Consider the following 17,613-nt stretch of genomic DNA (forward strand, 5'->3'; position numbering starts at 1 on the left):
CACTCCTTTGTTTGTACAATTGTTTTTCTCTTTCTGATATACTATCTGAACTAAGGCAGATGGAGTCATAATTCAAGAGACATGTTGAGATACGTGTCCAGAGAAGGGCAACAAAACTGGTGAGAGGCCCCGAACACAAACCCTATGAGGAGAGGCTGAGGGAACTGGGGTTGCTTATCCTGGAGAAGAGGAGGCTCAGGGGTGACCTCATTGCTGTCTACAACTACCTGAAGGGAGGCTGTAGCCAGGTGGGGGTTGGTCTCTTCTGCCAGGCAACCAGCAACAGAACGAGGGGACACAGTTTCAAGTTGTGCTGGGGGAGGTCTAGGCTGGATGTTAGGAGGAAGTTCTTGCCAGAGAGAGTGATTGGCATTGGAATGGGCTGCACAGGGAGGTGGTAGAGTCTCCGTCCCTGGAGGTGTTGAAGAAAAGCCTGGCTGAGGCACTTAGTGCCATGGTCTAGTTGATTGGCCAGGGCTGGGTGCTAGGTTGGACTGGATGATGTTGGACATCTCCTCCAACCTGGTCGATTGTATGATTCTATAATAATGTGTTCTTGAAGCAGTATGCAGGTACTGCTCTGGAAATGGACCATTAAGAACTGAGTTAGACTAAGCAATGTTGGTAAATCAGCAATTATATGCCTTTTTTTTTTTTTTTAATAACAGGATTCCAGCACAAATAAAATCCGACAAGTCTGCAACACATGTTGTAGATGGCAATGCTAGTCACCCCTAGAAGATAAATTCTAGGGCTGTTAATGTGCTTTACTGAATCTGGAGTACATTTTGTCATCACTCTTACGCAGGCTTTAAAGTTAAGGATGCTTAGCAAAGTGCTTTGAGTGGGCTAGTAACACAGCATATTAATTACAGCTCATAACAACTTCCACTTTTACATAATTGTTGCATAGTTGTACATGTTATGCCAAATAAAATCCTAAGTCTGGACTAGCGATTGCGATTAATATTTATGCTGCTGTTAAAAATGAACATGCTTTTTAGCTTCATTGATGTTGAAAATTTTCTGCATTATTTATAAAATGAAATAGAAAAAAAAAAAAAAGAAAAGAGAAATGTTCAAACTGGACAAATAGGTGATTCTTCAAATGGAATTTTAACTTAATTTTATCTGGTTACAAAAATGCATCCTGTGTTAACCAAGGCATACATTGAGCAAGCGTTGGTCTTTCTCCAGACCACCCTTTGCGACTTGGAAAAGTGGATTAGCATTTGCTGGTATGCCTTATAAACACTCAGGATGAGGGAAATAAAGTGAGAGGGGTGAGCTGGCATCCACTTGCAAGAAACTACAGGATTAAAAATTTGGCAGCAGCAGCTGGTGGCTTCTTGCAGTGGCGTGTTGTCATTGCCCATAGATGCTTGAATTTCATCCAGGCAAGAGGTGGTGTGAGCAGCACCTAGGCTTAGGATTTACTGTTTATCAGCAGAGCCGTCTCAGGTTTACATTCTTGATCCCACAGTAAGCTTGGCAAATCTCCATTAAACTTTCTTGAAAAAGGAGCACTTAATTCAGATGCCCTCCAATTGTTCCTGCTTCTACCATTGCAATTGCCTGGTGGTTCCTTCTGCTAAAGGGATAAGAAGTAATAGGAACTGAGAGTCTGCTCAAAGCATCATATTTTTTCCCTTCTGTCTCTTTTTTTTTTTTTTTCCTTTCAGCAACAATAACTTCAGCATTTTACATAGTAGCAGTCCAGGGAAGCTTAGTAATAAATGCTGGAGAATGAATATTTTTTTCCCCCTTTAAAAAGTGATTTATTTGGAAAGTAAAGCACTGAATGTACTTACTAGATAGAATTCTAGCAGCTTTATCTGGGTTTTTTTTCTGTCTATCACTCCTCTCTGCTATTTTAGCCCACTGGAAAGGTGATTTAGAGAAGAATGGTGATTTATTTGTAGTCATCAACAAGCTTTTCTTGACTAAGTTGTGCCCATGAACAAAGTTATATTTTCCATTTTTACTCTTTGCTTTATTTTGGGTTTTCTCTGTTTTTCAAATACTATAACTTTTTCAATAGATAAGTGTTCTTTTCCTGTTAAAGAATTACTGTGTCTCACTTTGACATAAACAAAAAAAGACTGAGCCAACTAAACAAATCCACTTGCTATTCACACTGCAACCTTAAATGAGTCATCCAGACAGACTCTGCTAAGGTAGCACAGGAGCAGTGAGTGGCAGTGATGCAGTGTGTACCAGTGAGTTGGTTCACTTAGTTACACTGGGGTATGGAAGTAAAAAATGTTATTACAAAAGCAGAATTACCAACCTCTTCCAGAAGGCAATAGCATGAAAGAAGCCTAGACCCTGGACAGCACTTTTACTCCAGAGCTTTCCACTACTACAGACTTTGAACTGAGGCAAAGCCTCAACGTTTTTAAACGGCTTATCCTGTGGTCAATGATAAAGGCTTATTAACAGTTGCTAATCTCTATTTTAAATCTCTTATAGCACAAGGGTATTACAACATTGTTAAAATAGTTTCACATGTATTATTTTCTGGTGTATTTACTATGTTCACTTGGTGTTACAAAAATCCTCCTTAAAATGATATAGCAGTGAAGCATATCAAGTTTGTTCTCCATCTACAACGTGACAAAGGAATAGAAAATCTTCATATAGCAAACAGGGCTTTAAGATTAGCATCTTCCTGTTTCTATAGTATATAGATTACATAAACACAATTTCCCATCTAATCTAAGACAGTCACTAAAGACATACTCATAACGAAATACATTGTTATGAACCATATTATAGTTAGCAGATATTAAATGTATTAGTTATAAAAAGTATATTATCAGGTGATCTTTTGTTTTCCTGATAATTTCACTTGATAAGAAGTTAAAAAAAATTGTTTTCACTAAAAAGCAAACAGCTATAAATTTAGTTGCCAAGGAAAAAATCCTGATGTAGAGCTGATTAGTGTACTTTTAACAGGATCCTCCGCAGAACTCTCAACAGCAAAGGAATTATTTGTTCCTTAAAAGCTAAGTATATTCAAATGGGAAACAAAAAAAATGGTTTAAAACATGCTAGCAACTTTAATATGATCACAAATAATTTTAGGAAGTAAATGATATATTATTTTTTTTAATGAAGTGTGAAACATTGAAGAGAGACGAGGAACCTGCTCTAAATGTAAATAAACTTGCAAAGCAAAAGGTTTGAAATGGACACATGGGAAGGAGAAAGCGTTGCCTAATAAAAAGGGCACATGCAGAAATCATGGCATGTAGCATTATAGAAGGGGGCTGTCATAAATGAGTTTCCAAAACAAACAAAAAAAAAATAGCTGCATGGTATATTTCCCTAATGTTATTAGGAAATGTTATTTCCTAATAGCATAAATAAATGCTTAAATGTCATTTTATGATGGTCAGGGTGACAAAGTGTTTCCATTTTAATGTTGGACGCCAGCACTGTAATCCATTTTTTATCACTTTCAAATCAAACCACTGAAAAGAGTTCCATCTATAACTGTGCCTAAAATGATGGAAAATTTGCAGCTATTACCAAACACAATAGCAAACTTGCAAAGGAGTATTTTTTTTTTCTTGCAAACATATTGCAAATATGTTTTCTGTACTGCAGGAGCAATAACTGCTTTCCCCATGCAACTTCAGTGTTGGCTTTGACTTGGAAACAGTTGAGGATAGCTGACTGATGCCCTAGTTCTCTGGCAGCAGTTCAATAGGTGCACTTTAATAAGATTTCCATAGAGTTTAGTGTTCAAGGCACTAAGTACAAGACATTTTCAGAAATGGAATTTTAATTATTTCATTTCTCAGTAGGTCAAAATTGTTGCTCAACAATCCATGTGTTGAGCCGTGTCTATACTCTTGCTTCTTATCAAGCTAAATTGAGGGACGTTTGTAAATTGCAGGATGTTGTAAATTGCAGGATGATTTTATAGCACTGTCCAAATAAAACATATTGTGTTTTGCCCCAAAAAACATGTGGAGAGAACCATGTCAGAATATTATATTCATTTTGATACTAACAAAGGGCCCACAAGAAAAATACTTCCCCAAATCTTGAACTGTTTTCATGAGTCGAGCATTATCAGGAACCATCAGCAATAAATAAACCAAGATGCTGTGCTCTCTTCCCTGAATCATAACATATGCATTATGGAATATACATCTCAGAAAATTCTTAGATGGCTCATTAATTTTCAGTTCCATTTTGCACGCACTACTGATACTAAGGTGACCTTTCACAAGCCAAGCTATACATAGAGCAGAGAGTCATTCCTTCTTTCCTCCGGAGAAATTTTATTTTTAGGGAAACATTACTAACTGAAGAAATAAGCTTTCAGCTGCTTTCATGTCTTATACTCAATAAAGGATAAGGATAGGGTATTTATCCCATGAGTGAACACCCTGAAGCAGTTCCACGTGGTTGGCTTAAAGGAGATCTAAGAATCTCTGCTTGACAGACTGACCACTTCCCAAATGAGAAATCAATGACTGTATTCTAGGCAAAGAGAAGCCAGGATAGTTTATGACTTGTTCTACATAGACTGTGGATCCAGCCAAGCTCTGAATTGCACACAGTTGAAAACATTAAGAGCAACATCCCATGTCCAGTGAGGCCTTCAGTAGCAGACGGTATCTCCTGGCAGGACTCTGCACAGACAGTGGCTTGCTAGATTTTGGAATTCATCCCATAGAATGGCAAAAAAAGGGAAGAAAACAACAGGGGAGTTCTGTGACTAAGCCAGCCATCTAGCTAGATGAAGCCTGCTTTTGTTTCTGGCAATGAGACTTGCAGTAAACATGCAACAGGTAAAAGGTAATTCTCCTTACAGGGCTGTCACATATCTTCATAATACCTCCTGTATTCTGAACAAACTAAAATTCTATTTAGCTGTCTAAAAGCAATGCCTGTTCACTTAATTATTTAGTAAAAAATCTTAACCAATGAACCAAAAAACTCTCAAACCACATCCTGCCTAACCCCAAATAAAATCTCTTGTGAAGGCTTTGCACTATTTAGTATGTCAATGCTACAGTCGCATGGAAGCAGACAGAAAGAGCCATATATTCTGAGGGATCAATCATGATGCTTAAGTGCAGCAAAGACAAATAAACAAAAAAGAGGTTAACAGGTGTGTTAAATTATAACAACGAGACAAAGAATTTACTCACATTTCCTCAGCATTTTATCATGTTGTTTACATCAACGTGAATAAAATTATTGACCTTTATTACTCAGGCTCCTAAAGAAGACACATTGGGAAAAAAAAATCCTAACCCTTTCCATTTGTTAGATTTATTTTCTCCACTTGGTTGCTCGAGCAGTGTTTTTACCTTGCAAGTTGGCTGATAGACTTTGAGAACTTGTACATTTATAACGTTTTTGGTCAACTCATGCCAGTGTGCCATCCTTTATTCAGTTCTATATTTCTATAAGCAAATAACAGGGACTCAGCACATTCAACTGCTTAAAAGATAAGACTACCCAGCTTGGTGGAAGATCTTTACCACCTTCCTGTTGAGAGAAAACAGTTACACATTTCTAATAAATGAAGCAGGAACTGCCATTTTTTTGGCAAACTGATAACTAGCTGCAACAGTTGCACTGCCACAAGTTGCTTTTCCAAAGTAATTACCATCAAGCTCCCTGTGGTATGCAGTGTTTAACACATTTCTTCTGTGTTAATGAATGCAAAAAGCAGGCAATATCACTATTAGTAATTGCTTTTTATTCGTAGTCCTCATTTTCCAGATAGGTCACATTAAACACAGCCATTAAACGATAGCGGTTGAGATAATCCATACAATGTATGCTGCTTTTGTTTGGGGTTTTTTTGTTGTGTTATTCACCAGTCATTGGTGCAACTTTGAGCCATATGGGTAGACAGGGGCTGATAAATGTGAATGCCAACCTGTATCACAATTGGGCCAGAGAAGTCAAAACCTTAACCAGATTTCATTCAATTACACTTCAAATCGACAAATCTTGATAGCTAAAACTCCCATTTGAATGGATGCAATAATATCACTGCCTAATGTCAAAAGAAAGTCATTAAACAATAATGAGTGGGCCTATATTATGCTAGGCTTCGACTCCTTGTTGACCTCAGCAATTTCCCTTCCATCGGGCAGCACGCAGCTCAAAAAGTTTGTTTGAACAACGTATCTTGCTCCATTGTAAGCAATGTTTCACTCCTAGAGGTAACTTGGAAACATATTTTCAAGTGGCAAAACACAGTTCAGGACAATCTCTTCGCTGATAAATATGCCAAGTTAAAAAACACACATGAGTTAAAGAAAGGTCTGATGTTGACTCTTACTTTGCTTGGCCTATTGTTTAAGGAACTCCCAGATGCTGGCTTTCATTTATATATATCTATATATACATATATCTATATCTATAGATATATCTGTCTCTATATATATAGATATGTGTATATATATGTGTATGTATATATGTATATACACATATATATATGGAGAGAGAGAGAGAGAGAGAGGGAGAGTGAGAATGCCTTATTTGCTATGCACACTGGACAGATACAGATTTTTTTCAGTTTTGTGAAATATGTGTGTAAGGAATGAGGAAAAACTATTAACCTATGTCTTTCATCACTGCCTCTTTCTCTAGTGGTGACAGTAGAGATACCATGGAGACAAATTTCCTTTTTCATGCATTTGTGTGTAGTACTTCCTTCACACACACTCATGTTAATTTGGAGTAAACCAGCAAAACTGCCAATGTATAAGCTCTGCTGGTTTATTGGTTCAGCACTGTGAAACATACTTCAGCTTGCTTCCCTATTGGAAGCAGTATGCCAGAGATCTAAAACGCAAGGCAGTTGTCAGCCAAATTAAATAAAAGCAAGATTTCCTAAACTCTTGTATAAAGCTGTGAGTCATGAATCCTGAATTACCTCAGAGTGGTAAATAAATAATCACTACTAAGTACAGATAATGTGTTAAACAGCTAAAGCTAGTAAATCACTAGTGACAGAGAGCCTTAAGGTAAATTCCTCTTATATTGGCACAGCCCTTTCTCGGAATATCGTGGGTTTATGTCTTTAGAAACATACAATGAATTGTACAATTGGTTACTCAGTGTTAAGATCATTTATAAAATACACAAATCTCCATCACTTGACTGCATTTACATACTGGCTTAGATTTTGCTGAATAATGGATCTCACCGGCAGAGCTAAAGACTTGGTGCACAGACACTGAAGTGATGGGCACCATGGAAATACGTATAAGAGACTGATCAAACAATAAGTAATCCTCTCCACTATGGAATTTCAAGCTATCAAGCTATCAAGCAAAACCAATCTCGGGTCTCCTGGCCAAAAACAAACAAACAAACAAACAAAAAAATTAATTATATAACACAGACAACACCACATTTTAGATACATAAATTGTCCAAAACATGGAGAGTAGCTTGATAAAACATGTGCAAGATCCTTTTTCTTTTTTTCCACATGTAGACTTTTTCTAACAGGAGGAGCCAGAGGCAAATTATTAGAATGGTTGTCTCCCAAAGGCAATTCATTGTAGGACTGACTAGCTAAGATCATAATTTAACAGCAATCCCAACGTCAAAATAGGCTGTTGGGTCAACTTCCTTTCTTGGATTCATGAAAATGATGGATTTGAGATTGTCAGCCTCTTTTTGTATATGTTTGTATAATCCACATTAAATTTAATAAACCAAATGTATCATTTCAGAACAATGTGCCACAGTGGTATTTCTCACAGAATAGCTGAAGTATATGAGGGAAAAATCCTGAGCTAAACATTTTAGTTTGCCGCTGCTTCTTATTTTGTGCAAGTTCATCTTAAATGTGAATTGGTTTTTAACTTTCATCTGATGGCAATTTTGATTTTTTTTTTTTTTCAAATGCAATAAAAAACACCCCTGGAAAAGCTGAAAGTAGAAACTGCATCCCAGTTTTTCTTCAAATACATTTCAGAACAGATGAAAACCAAGCTAAGAACACTCTGCAAAGAAGCAGCGTACGTCCAGAATTACAGCAAGCAACCACACGCGCTGAAGAATCAGCTCAAGCACTGCCTGTGCCACACTGGCTGTAACAGCTTGTCCAGCTCTATGAACTTAGCAGCAAAACTTTGACAATGGTGGCATCTCTTAAGAAGCTAATCAAATATCCTACATTAAACAGTTTGGCTGCATGTATTTGGGAAAGAAAAACTAAAAACAAACCAAACCAACCACACAACCAACCCAAACCAACACAACAAAACAGCCCAGGAGATTCCAGATGTTGGTTGGAGCGTAATTTTTGTCATTCAACATGGGTTTGTACTAAAATCTTCTAAAAGGACTTGCACTTCACCATGACTGATGGATGTATTTGTAGGCTGTTCGGTTAGCTCCATCAGCTCACTCAAACACATTTTGAACAGATTATGTACTGCAGTACTTCATAGACCATACATTAAACAAGAGACTTTGCTCTGAGGCGCTGCTTCCCACAATCCATGGGGAAAAGGAAGCAGGAGAAAACAAAACTCATAGAGTTCGACAGCTACCGAGGCAACACTTGCCATTTACAATATAAGCCCAAATATTTTTGCAACACAACTATATATTAATTTAATAAAATACACAATATAGCTCTTATACACTCAACAATTTGGCTCATATGCACTGAATCTGCAATAAATCAATAAAAATATGTCATTTGATGTAAACACACTGAATCTTCTTACATTTGCACATTTAAATGATCATGTGGTTTTTATTTTCTTTTTATTTGTGGATGTCTAAGACATTTTGACTTTCCTGAGCTATTTTAGTGTCCACAAATGAATTAAAAAAAAAAAAAAGAAAAAAAGTGTTAATAACGTTAATTTCTTTTGTGCATTACCTTTGAAAGGTAACTTTTTTTTTTCCAAACTTTGTTTTGTTTATTTATTTATTTTTAAGCTTACTGCTAAGTATTTATAGGTTTGTTGGACACTAAAATGCTAAACAGATATTATTCTTCTTATTTTTTTTTGTTCATTTTTATCAAGTGAATTAGTTTATGTGTGTGCAGGACAAGATGGACTCTATCATTTTACATTTAACCTTAACATGGTATGAAGTGTTTTATTAATGATCAGGATATGTTTTGTTGGATAATGATCTGGAATGATTTTTTTTTGTTGTTGTTGGTTTATTGTTGCTTTTTTCTTCTTCTTCTTTATTTCTTTTTTTTCTTTTTTCTTTTTTTTTTCTTTTTTTTCTCTTTTTTTTTTTCCTATTTGTGGCAGGTAACTTTGTACATAAATGTTTACCACAAATGAATGTTAATGTTTGGTGTCACTTGGACTACTACAAGAACTCTTTTCAGGACTTTCAGTAGAAGCCTGTGGTGACTGCTGGAAATCCACACCACAGATCGGAATTATTCAACCCTGTTTTCTTGGGGTTTATACGTAAACAGTAAAGTCAGCATCAGCTATTGAGGACAGTCTTAAAGTATCAGACGTATTTCCAGTCCATCTTTCCCAAACCTTCCTGTCAGATTGTCAAAATGGCACCGTCTTTCCTTCTTTCCTTTCGTTCTTAGCGTACTTGACTCTGTCCTAATGAAAGGTCAAAAAGAAACCAGTGTTATCTGTCAAAAAGAAAGAGCAGTGAAAAGAACATACTTGTGGGCACTTCAGATGTTCACTAAAAGCCTTAAAGCAGCATTGGTCTTCCTTCATTCCTGTAAAACTGTTACAACCAGGGGATTTATTTAGTTAGTTACTTTTAATCAGCAGAAGAGGAATGTAACTGCCATCCTGTCCTTATTTTCCCCCTCACTTCCTGACGGCCACAGGGTCACTTCCCCGACAGTCCTGCAAGAGCTTGTCTATTTCTCTCACAACTTCCTCTGCATCCACCGACTCCCTGCCTAGATCCCGGGCCGAGCGGTCTAACTGCTCCAGAACAGAGTCCATCTCGCTCGAGTCTCGGCTCACTCGGGAGTGCACATCTGCAAAGGCCCTAGCCATCTGATCTGATGCAACGAAGGGAGCGTCTTTTGACTGTTTACTAGGCGATAGATACTGACTGTCAGTTGACAAGTACTGGCTGTTTGGCTCAGCCAAGGCTCCTGATTTCACTTCACAACCATCCAGTGGTCCTTTTGTTGAGGTGCAAGGCTCAATGCATGTCTTGGTTGGGCTGCTCGATGCTGAGGGAACCTCCTGAAGTAGAGGACTCAGGGCACGTTTGGCTTTTAAGTAAGGTTTAACATTGGCAATAAGAATAGTGTGCTCTCTCTTGTCTTTCCCAAATGTACAAAAAGTCTTTTTCCCGGTGGGATTCACAGTTTCATATGTCTCAGTCTCAACATTAGCTTCAACTGTGGGTACAAAGAGATTTGTGCGATAATCTGCATTCTCAGCCTGACTGGCTGCAGGGAACTGTGGCATCCAACACCTGTCAGAATGACCAAGCACTCTGCATTCATCTGTGCAGTTAACACATTCTTCTTGCTCTGTAAAACAAAAGAGAAAGAGAAAAAAAAACTCTAATTATAAGTGGATTTTTTAAAGTTAATGGATAGGCTACGATCAGGATGTGATGGGCTTACTTGACATCTGGTTTCTTAATTATGCAGAAAAAAGAAGAAGCTATAATTAAAATATTTCAGGACTGCATAAACCTGTTAGCTGAGACAATACATTTATTTAACTCTGTTCTTTACATATTAAAGCACTCACACAGCCCAATGGAACTATAAAGGGGTCATTAGAGAATCATTCTCAGTGGAATTGAGCTTCATCTGTAAACTAATCTGCTGTAGAAATCTGTTAGGCTTTGTTCTCTAAAACTCATCCTAGAAAAGAGTGAACAGTACTTAAGGAACTCAGAAGGCATTATCAGGATTAATTTTTCAAGCCAAGTAACTGAGCAACGACTGCCTTCCTAGTAATACAAACACTTCATACAAATCAGCAAGTTGGGTTTTCATTTTTGTCACCTCCATTCCCTTTATAATTGTTATGTTGTGTGACAGCCACAAAATAAAAAAAGATGTACTTAAAAAGCCTGCTTTGCCTGGTGAGAGTATGCATTAAATATAAGCTTGTCAAAAAGTGCACATTGCAATTTTATTAGACATGAGTATGGATCATGTAATCAGTTTTTTTTCCCCTTTTTTTTTGTTTTAGTGCAAGTAAGTGAAAATGGATTTGCTCAATACATACAGTTTGGAAGAATGACAAACCATGACACAGTATTTGAACTGATAATCTTTTTCAGATAGGATTTCTATATTCTTGATTCTTTCAAATTGCATACTCAAATAAAACTTTTTTTTTAGTTATTACATGTTTAGAACATCAATTTCATACTTCCTGTTCTACAGTTCAGAGAAAAATTCTGCTTTAAAATCTCAGTTTGTCTGTCACCTTACGCTAACAGGGTATGTTTGGGCTACCATTTGTCATTTTATAATAGTAAACATGTGTCCTAGTTTGAAGCTAGCTAGAATGCTTTGGTGAGAAGAACTAGATTACAGGCTGTGAAAGGAAAACAAGGCTGATGTCTACTTCCCTTGGTGCCATGGTCTAGTTGACTGGATAGGGCTGGGTGCTAGGTTGGACTGGATGATCTTGGAGGTCTCTTCCAACCTGGTTGATTCTATGATTCTATGAACATGAATCTAACTCAATGTCAGGGACAAAGAAATCTTCTAGAAATACCTCTTCAATCTATCTTTACACATAACATGACATTGATAGAAGTTGATTTATTTTTCTTATTCTCACTAGTTTCTAGTAAATATTGATAGAATAAATCCTTTTAGAATCTCTAGGTTTCAGTCAGCTATACACTGTTCTTTAGCTACTAAGCATTTTTTTTCCCTCACAGAATGGATATATGGGTTCAAGTACTCATTTTATTTGAGGAATTTGAGAAATTCATTTATTTGAGAAATCCTGGTGGTCCTTTCCAACCAAAGCGATTCATAGTGATTAGGTGGTGTGCTGAGGGATTTGGTTTAGTCAAGGACTTGTCAGTGTGAAACTAAGGATTGGACTCAATGACCTTGAAGGTCAGTTCCAAACAAAGAAATTCTGAGATTCTGTGATTCTCTGAATTTAGTATTTACAAAATGTTATCCTTCTACTTAGACAAAAAACTACAAGTATGTCTTTAAATGTAAGGATAATAAATGTGACTTAAATTTAAACACAATTGTGTTATGTCAGTTAAATCAAGGTGAGATGGTTTACTCAGGACTGCTAGTATTTAATCATAGAATTATAGAATTGTAGAATCATAGAATCAACCAGGTTGGAAGAGACCTTCAAGATCATCCAGTCCAACCTAGCACCCAGCCCTAGCCAATCAACTAGACCATGGCACTAAGTGCCTCAGCCAGGCTTTGCTTGAAGACCTCCAGGGACAGCAACTCCACCACCTCCCTGAGCAGCCCATTTCAATGGTAAATCACTCTCTCTGGAAAAAACTTCCTCCTAACATCCAGCCTAGACCTCCACTGGCAGAACTTGAGACTGTGTCACTTTGTTCTATGTTGGAAAAGACCTTTAATATCATTGAGTCCCACTGTTAACACAACCTATCAAGTCTACCACACAATGATGTCACTAAACATTTATACATCTTTTAAATACTCCCAGGGATGGTGATCCCACCCTGGACAAGCTGTTCCAATGCTTAATAGTCTTTGGTTAAGAATTTTTCACAATGTCTCATCTAAATTTTCCTTGGCACAACTTGAGACCATTTTCTCTTGATCTATCACTTCTTACTTAGGAGGAGAGATTTGACACCCATGCCACTGGTGGGTATCAGAGTTCTGTGAAAAAGTGTCATTTTTCCCTGAAGAGTTTCAAATCTAAGACTGATGTAAGCCCTAAAAAAATATCAAAAGGAAGAGAGAATGAGGTACAGGGAGAAGAAGACACAGAATGGTTTCTGAGGAAAAGAATGCAACAGAAAGACTCTAAATATAAAATTCAGACAGATGAGTCAACCTCACCTCTGTGCGTGGTAAGATCATGGAACAGATTTCCCTGAAAGATATATCAAAACATGGGACAGACAGGGAGGTAATTTGAAGCAGACAACATGGCTTCCCCAAGGGTAGATCATGTTTGGCTAATCTAGTGGCCTTCCACAGCGGAGTGACTGCACCAGTGGACATGAGAAGAGCTTTGGATATCATCTACCTGGACTCCTCTAAGTTCTTTTAACTGTTTCCCACCACATTCTTCCCTCTACTTTGAAGAAAAATAGGTTTGATGGATGCATTGTTAAATGGATATGGAATTGGCTGGGTGGCTGCATACTGAGTTACAGTCAATGGCTAAAGTGGAAACCAGTAATGAGTAGTGTCCCTCAAGGCTCCACACTGGGACCAACAGTATTTAGCGTCTGCATCAATGATGCAGACAGTGATATTGAGTTTGCAAATCACATCAAGCCAAGAAATCCAATTGATTTGTTAGAGAAAATGGATGCCAGCCAGAAGAGCCTTCACAGGCTTGAGGAGTGGTCCATGTGAGCTGCATGAAGTTCAGCAAGGCCCAGTGAAAGGTCCTGCACCTGGGTAGGGGAAATTACTAGTATAAAGACACACTGAAGGATGAATGGATTGAAAGTAGCCCTGTGGAAGGGTTGGGGGCTCTAGTGGATGAAAAATTCAACATGAGCCAGCAGTGTGTGCTTGCAGACCAGAAAAGAAATAGTTCTGGGCTGCATAAACTGAAACAAGATAGATTTAGATTGTACCCAAGGAAGAAACTCTTTAATGTAATGGTAGTGAAACACTGAAACAGGTTTCTCACAGAAGCCACATAATGGGAAGATTCCAAGGCCAGGTTGGGGAGGGCTTTGAGTAGCCTGACCTGAAAGATATTTCTGCCTATGGCAGAAAGGTTCATTTCAAGACAAACTATTCTAAGATTCTATAACCTCCAAGCAAATGTAAGCTGCTCGCTCATTTTAGTAGACAATAAAAATAAGAGTTATCATGATGAAAACAAAAAGACAAATGCAGCCCTGGGAGTGTAATATGGTGACAAAACTGAGAAGAGGTTAAGGAAGAGATTTAAGTTTTCCATGTTTGACTTCAGTTCACTTCAGTGAGGTGGCATGGGTATATATAACCATAGAGACAACACGTGTAGTGACAACTGGTTAATGAAAAGGGAGTCATACAAATGAAGGACATGGCTATACACCTCAGTCTATCAATTAGCTCACCTCCATGAAAGCTCTCTATCTAATTTTTCCAGAGCTTCTACAGCATCAAGTAGCCAATGTTTAAAATGGCCTAGTGAAACAGTTCTCTTTCTCAAAAAATAATAAATAAATAAATAAGACCACAAAATAAGCCAATCTATTTCCAAAGGCATATAGGGCAAGACCATGGAAGACCATGGACGAGGAATGATCCAAGCTTTAGCATGAGATGGCCAATAGTCAATACTAGCCAAGGTTGATTATGTTTTAACACAGAAATCTAGCAGAAACAAACAATCCCTAAGGTTCAACTTTCTCTGTGTTAGTTCTTTAGTTAGAACTTTAGTTCTAAACTTTAGTTAGAGCTTTAGTTAGTTCTCTAGTTAGAACTTTAGATTTTTTGCAAATGCTTGCTATTAATTCTTTTTATCTTTCTCCTAATCCTACAGAGTAGATGTGTGACAGGCTCAGCCTCTAGCTTTAGAAGTGGACCTACATATAGAGAGAGTGAGGTGAAATTTATAGGCAATTTGTTTAGGCTTTTCTCTAACCACATCTGAAATTATTCTTTTTCTCACACATAGAATTCATGACAATGCTGAGTCTCCCTTAAGCAATTAAAAACTTTCCACCTAAATTTTATTTTGCAGCCTTCAATATCCTTTTAATGATTTTTTTGTGAATACTTTTGTCCTTCTTTAACAAAAGATGAAAATAAAATTGCACTGCATGTTAGCTACCAAAAAATACTCAGAACTGCACAATCAAATCACCAAAACTTCTCCCTGCTTCTCTCTCTCTTTTCAACTGCTCTATCAAAACAGAACTCCTTGTTGCTCCTTTCCTTCTCACAGCAGCGCTTGCTGTAAAACTTTCCAACTTTATTTAATGTGTTGAGAGCTCATAGAATACCAAGAGATCATCAGTGAACACAATTGGAAGATTTCACTGCATTACAGCCTATTTCATTAAACCACAAAAAGATCATAGAATCAGAGAATCAAACAGGTTGGAAGAGACCTCCAAGATCAGCCAGTCCAACCTAGCACCCAGCCCTAGCCAGTCAACTAGACCATGGCAATAACTGCCTCAGCCTGTCTTCTATTGAACACCTCCAGGGATGGTGCCTCCACCACCTCCCTGGGCAGCCTATTCCAATGGCAAATCACTCTCTCTTCCAAGAACTTCCTCCTAACATCCAGCCTATACTTCTCCTGGCACAACTTGAGACTGTGTCCCCTTGTTCTCTTGATAGTTGCCTGGGAGAAGAGGCCAATCTCCACCTGGCTACAATGCCCCTTCAGGTAGTTGTAGATACAAATGAGGTCCCCCCTGAGCCTCCTCTTCTCCAGGCTAAACACCCCCAGCTCCCTCAGCCTCTCCTCATAGGGTTTGTGTTCCAGGCCTTTCACCAGCTTTGTTGCCCTTCTCTGGACACATTCCAGAACTTCAACATCTCTGTTGAATTGAGGGACCCAGAACTGGACACAGTACTCAAGGCGTGGCCTGACCAGTGCTGAGTACAGGGGAAGAATAACCTCCCCTGTCCTACTGGCCAAAACTCTTCCTACCTTTCAGGCAGCAGTTCTGTGTCATTATCTTAAAATACGGCTCATATACAGAATCATAGGATCATGGAATCAACCAGGTTGGAAGAGACCTCCAAGATCATCCAGTCCAACCTATCATTTATGTAAAACCTCTACTACCTACATTGAAAATATATATTCATATGAAATATACAGCCACGCAATTATATTTTGACACTGTCTCTTATTCTAATATTTGATTGAACTATGTTTGTTTAACAAAATTAATAATATTATTCCCTGAGCTGACATTAAAATGAATAAACTTTAGATTAAAGATAAAGATCAGAGAAATTCTTCTCTGGCACTGAAAATAATTTAACCACACCAGATATTCAGAACTGTGCAAAAAAAACCCTATTCTTTAAGACTTTTGAGACTGATGTGGTTATTTTTTTACAACCAAATTGAGTTCTAAGGTTTCAAATTATTATCTCTTATGGATGTGCATATATATACATTGGGTATGAGGATAACTCTTACAGTGTTTACATTATTCATTGCTGCCAATAAAAATACAAAGTTTGCTGGTCATCTCTAAGAGATAGATCATAGAATCATAGAATCAACCAGGTTGGAAGAGACCTCCAAGATCATGCAGTCCAACCTAGCACCCAGCCCTATCCAGTCAACTAGACCATGGCACCAAGTGCCTCATCCAGTCTTTTCTTGAACACCTCCAGGAATGGTGACTCCACCACCTCCCTGGGCAGCCCATTCCAATGCCAATCACTCTCTCTGTGAAGAACTTACTCCTAACATCCAACCAATACCTACCCCGGCACAACTGGAGACTGTGTCCCCTTGTTCTGTTGCTGGTTGCCCGGGAGAAGAGGCCAACCCCTACCTGGGTACAATGTCCCTTCAGGTAGTTGTAGACAGCAATATATATATATATATATATATATATATATATATATATATATATATATATATATATATATATAACATATGGAAATATATATAACATATATATGATATATATATATATTGCATGACATATCTTCCTTCCCTTCCTCATTTCCTGCATTTGCTACAACAGTTTCTGTACTTGCTTCATACTCACAGCATCGACTAACTTTCTGTTTCTCCTCCCTGGGTATCCTAGCAGTAAGTGAATTAAATATGAAGCCCAAAAGAACAAGAAACAAACACTGAATGACCTTGAAGTGAAAATGACCAGCATTGAATGAGCTTTGCTGCTCTAGTCTTGAAAATCTGTGTCCTTTCACTTCACTCTTTTATGCCACATGTTGTGAAACGGATTTGTGAGTATTGATTATCATACATTATAAGCTGCTCGTCTCACCATTAGCTTGTAATTTTGTCTGCTACAGCTAGCAGACAGTGAAGAAAATCGAACAGGCAGTTCTGTACTAGCAGCAGAAACTATAAACACAAAGCAAACTATCACCACCAAGGGCCAAATTAGTATAGGCGAAAAAAACCCAGAATCAATTTAAAGACAAATATATATATGTAAAATAGGTCATGCATTGTGCTCTGCAGCAAGAAAGTGCTGGCAGAGAGATACACACCATCGGTCTTTATACTTGTCTCCCTCCTGTTGAAAATAAACCCTTAACAGTGCAAGTGTGTGCAATAAACAGCAGCAGCCTAGAGGTTTTCCTAACTCTCTGGAGCTTTAAGGGAAAACAGTCAGAAGTGCTTTATGCACTTAGGGGAGAATATATGCTAAACCAGAACTGTTATGTTATCAGCCATAGAAAGAAAAGGAAACAAGGTATCTGGAAACAATCACCTAGCTAGAAAATGTACACTGGATAGGAATTGAAGATGGTGCAGGATGAAAT

The 17,613-nt window shown here is 37.8% G+C and overlaps 1 protein-coding gene across 5 annotated transcripts in view; it reads right to left on the reverse strand.

Annotated features, from left to right (window-relative positions):
- Positions 1–5,136: 5,136 nt before the first annotated feature.
- PCDH17 (protocadherin 17) overlaps positions 5,137–17,613 on the reverse strand; it is a 116,867-nt gene continuing 104,390 nt past the window's right edge. For 3 of the 5 annotated variants that reach the window (XM_064174410.1, XM_064174418.1, XM_064174403.1), the window contains one exon: positions 5,137–10,491. In XM_064174410.1, coding sequence (XP_064030480.1) covers positions 9,809–10,491 — 683 coding nt within the window. In that variant the 3' untranslated portion in view covers positions 5,137–9,808. The remainder of the gene's footprint in view (positions 10,492–17,613) is intronic. The other 2 variants (XM_064174422.1, XM_064174433.1) reach the window with 2 other exon arrangements.

Source organism: Pogoniulus pusillus, chromosome 3 (assembly GCF_015220805.1).
Source record: "Pogoniulus pusillus isolate bPogPus1 chromosome 3, bPogPus1.pri, whole genome shotgun sequence".
In the NCBI taxonomy this organism is placed as follows: Eukaryota; Metazoa; Chordata; class Aves; order Piciformes; family Lybiidae; genus Pogoniulus; species Pogoniulus pusillus.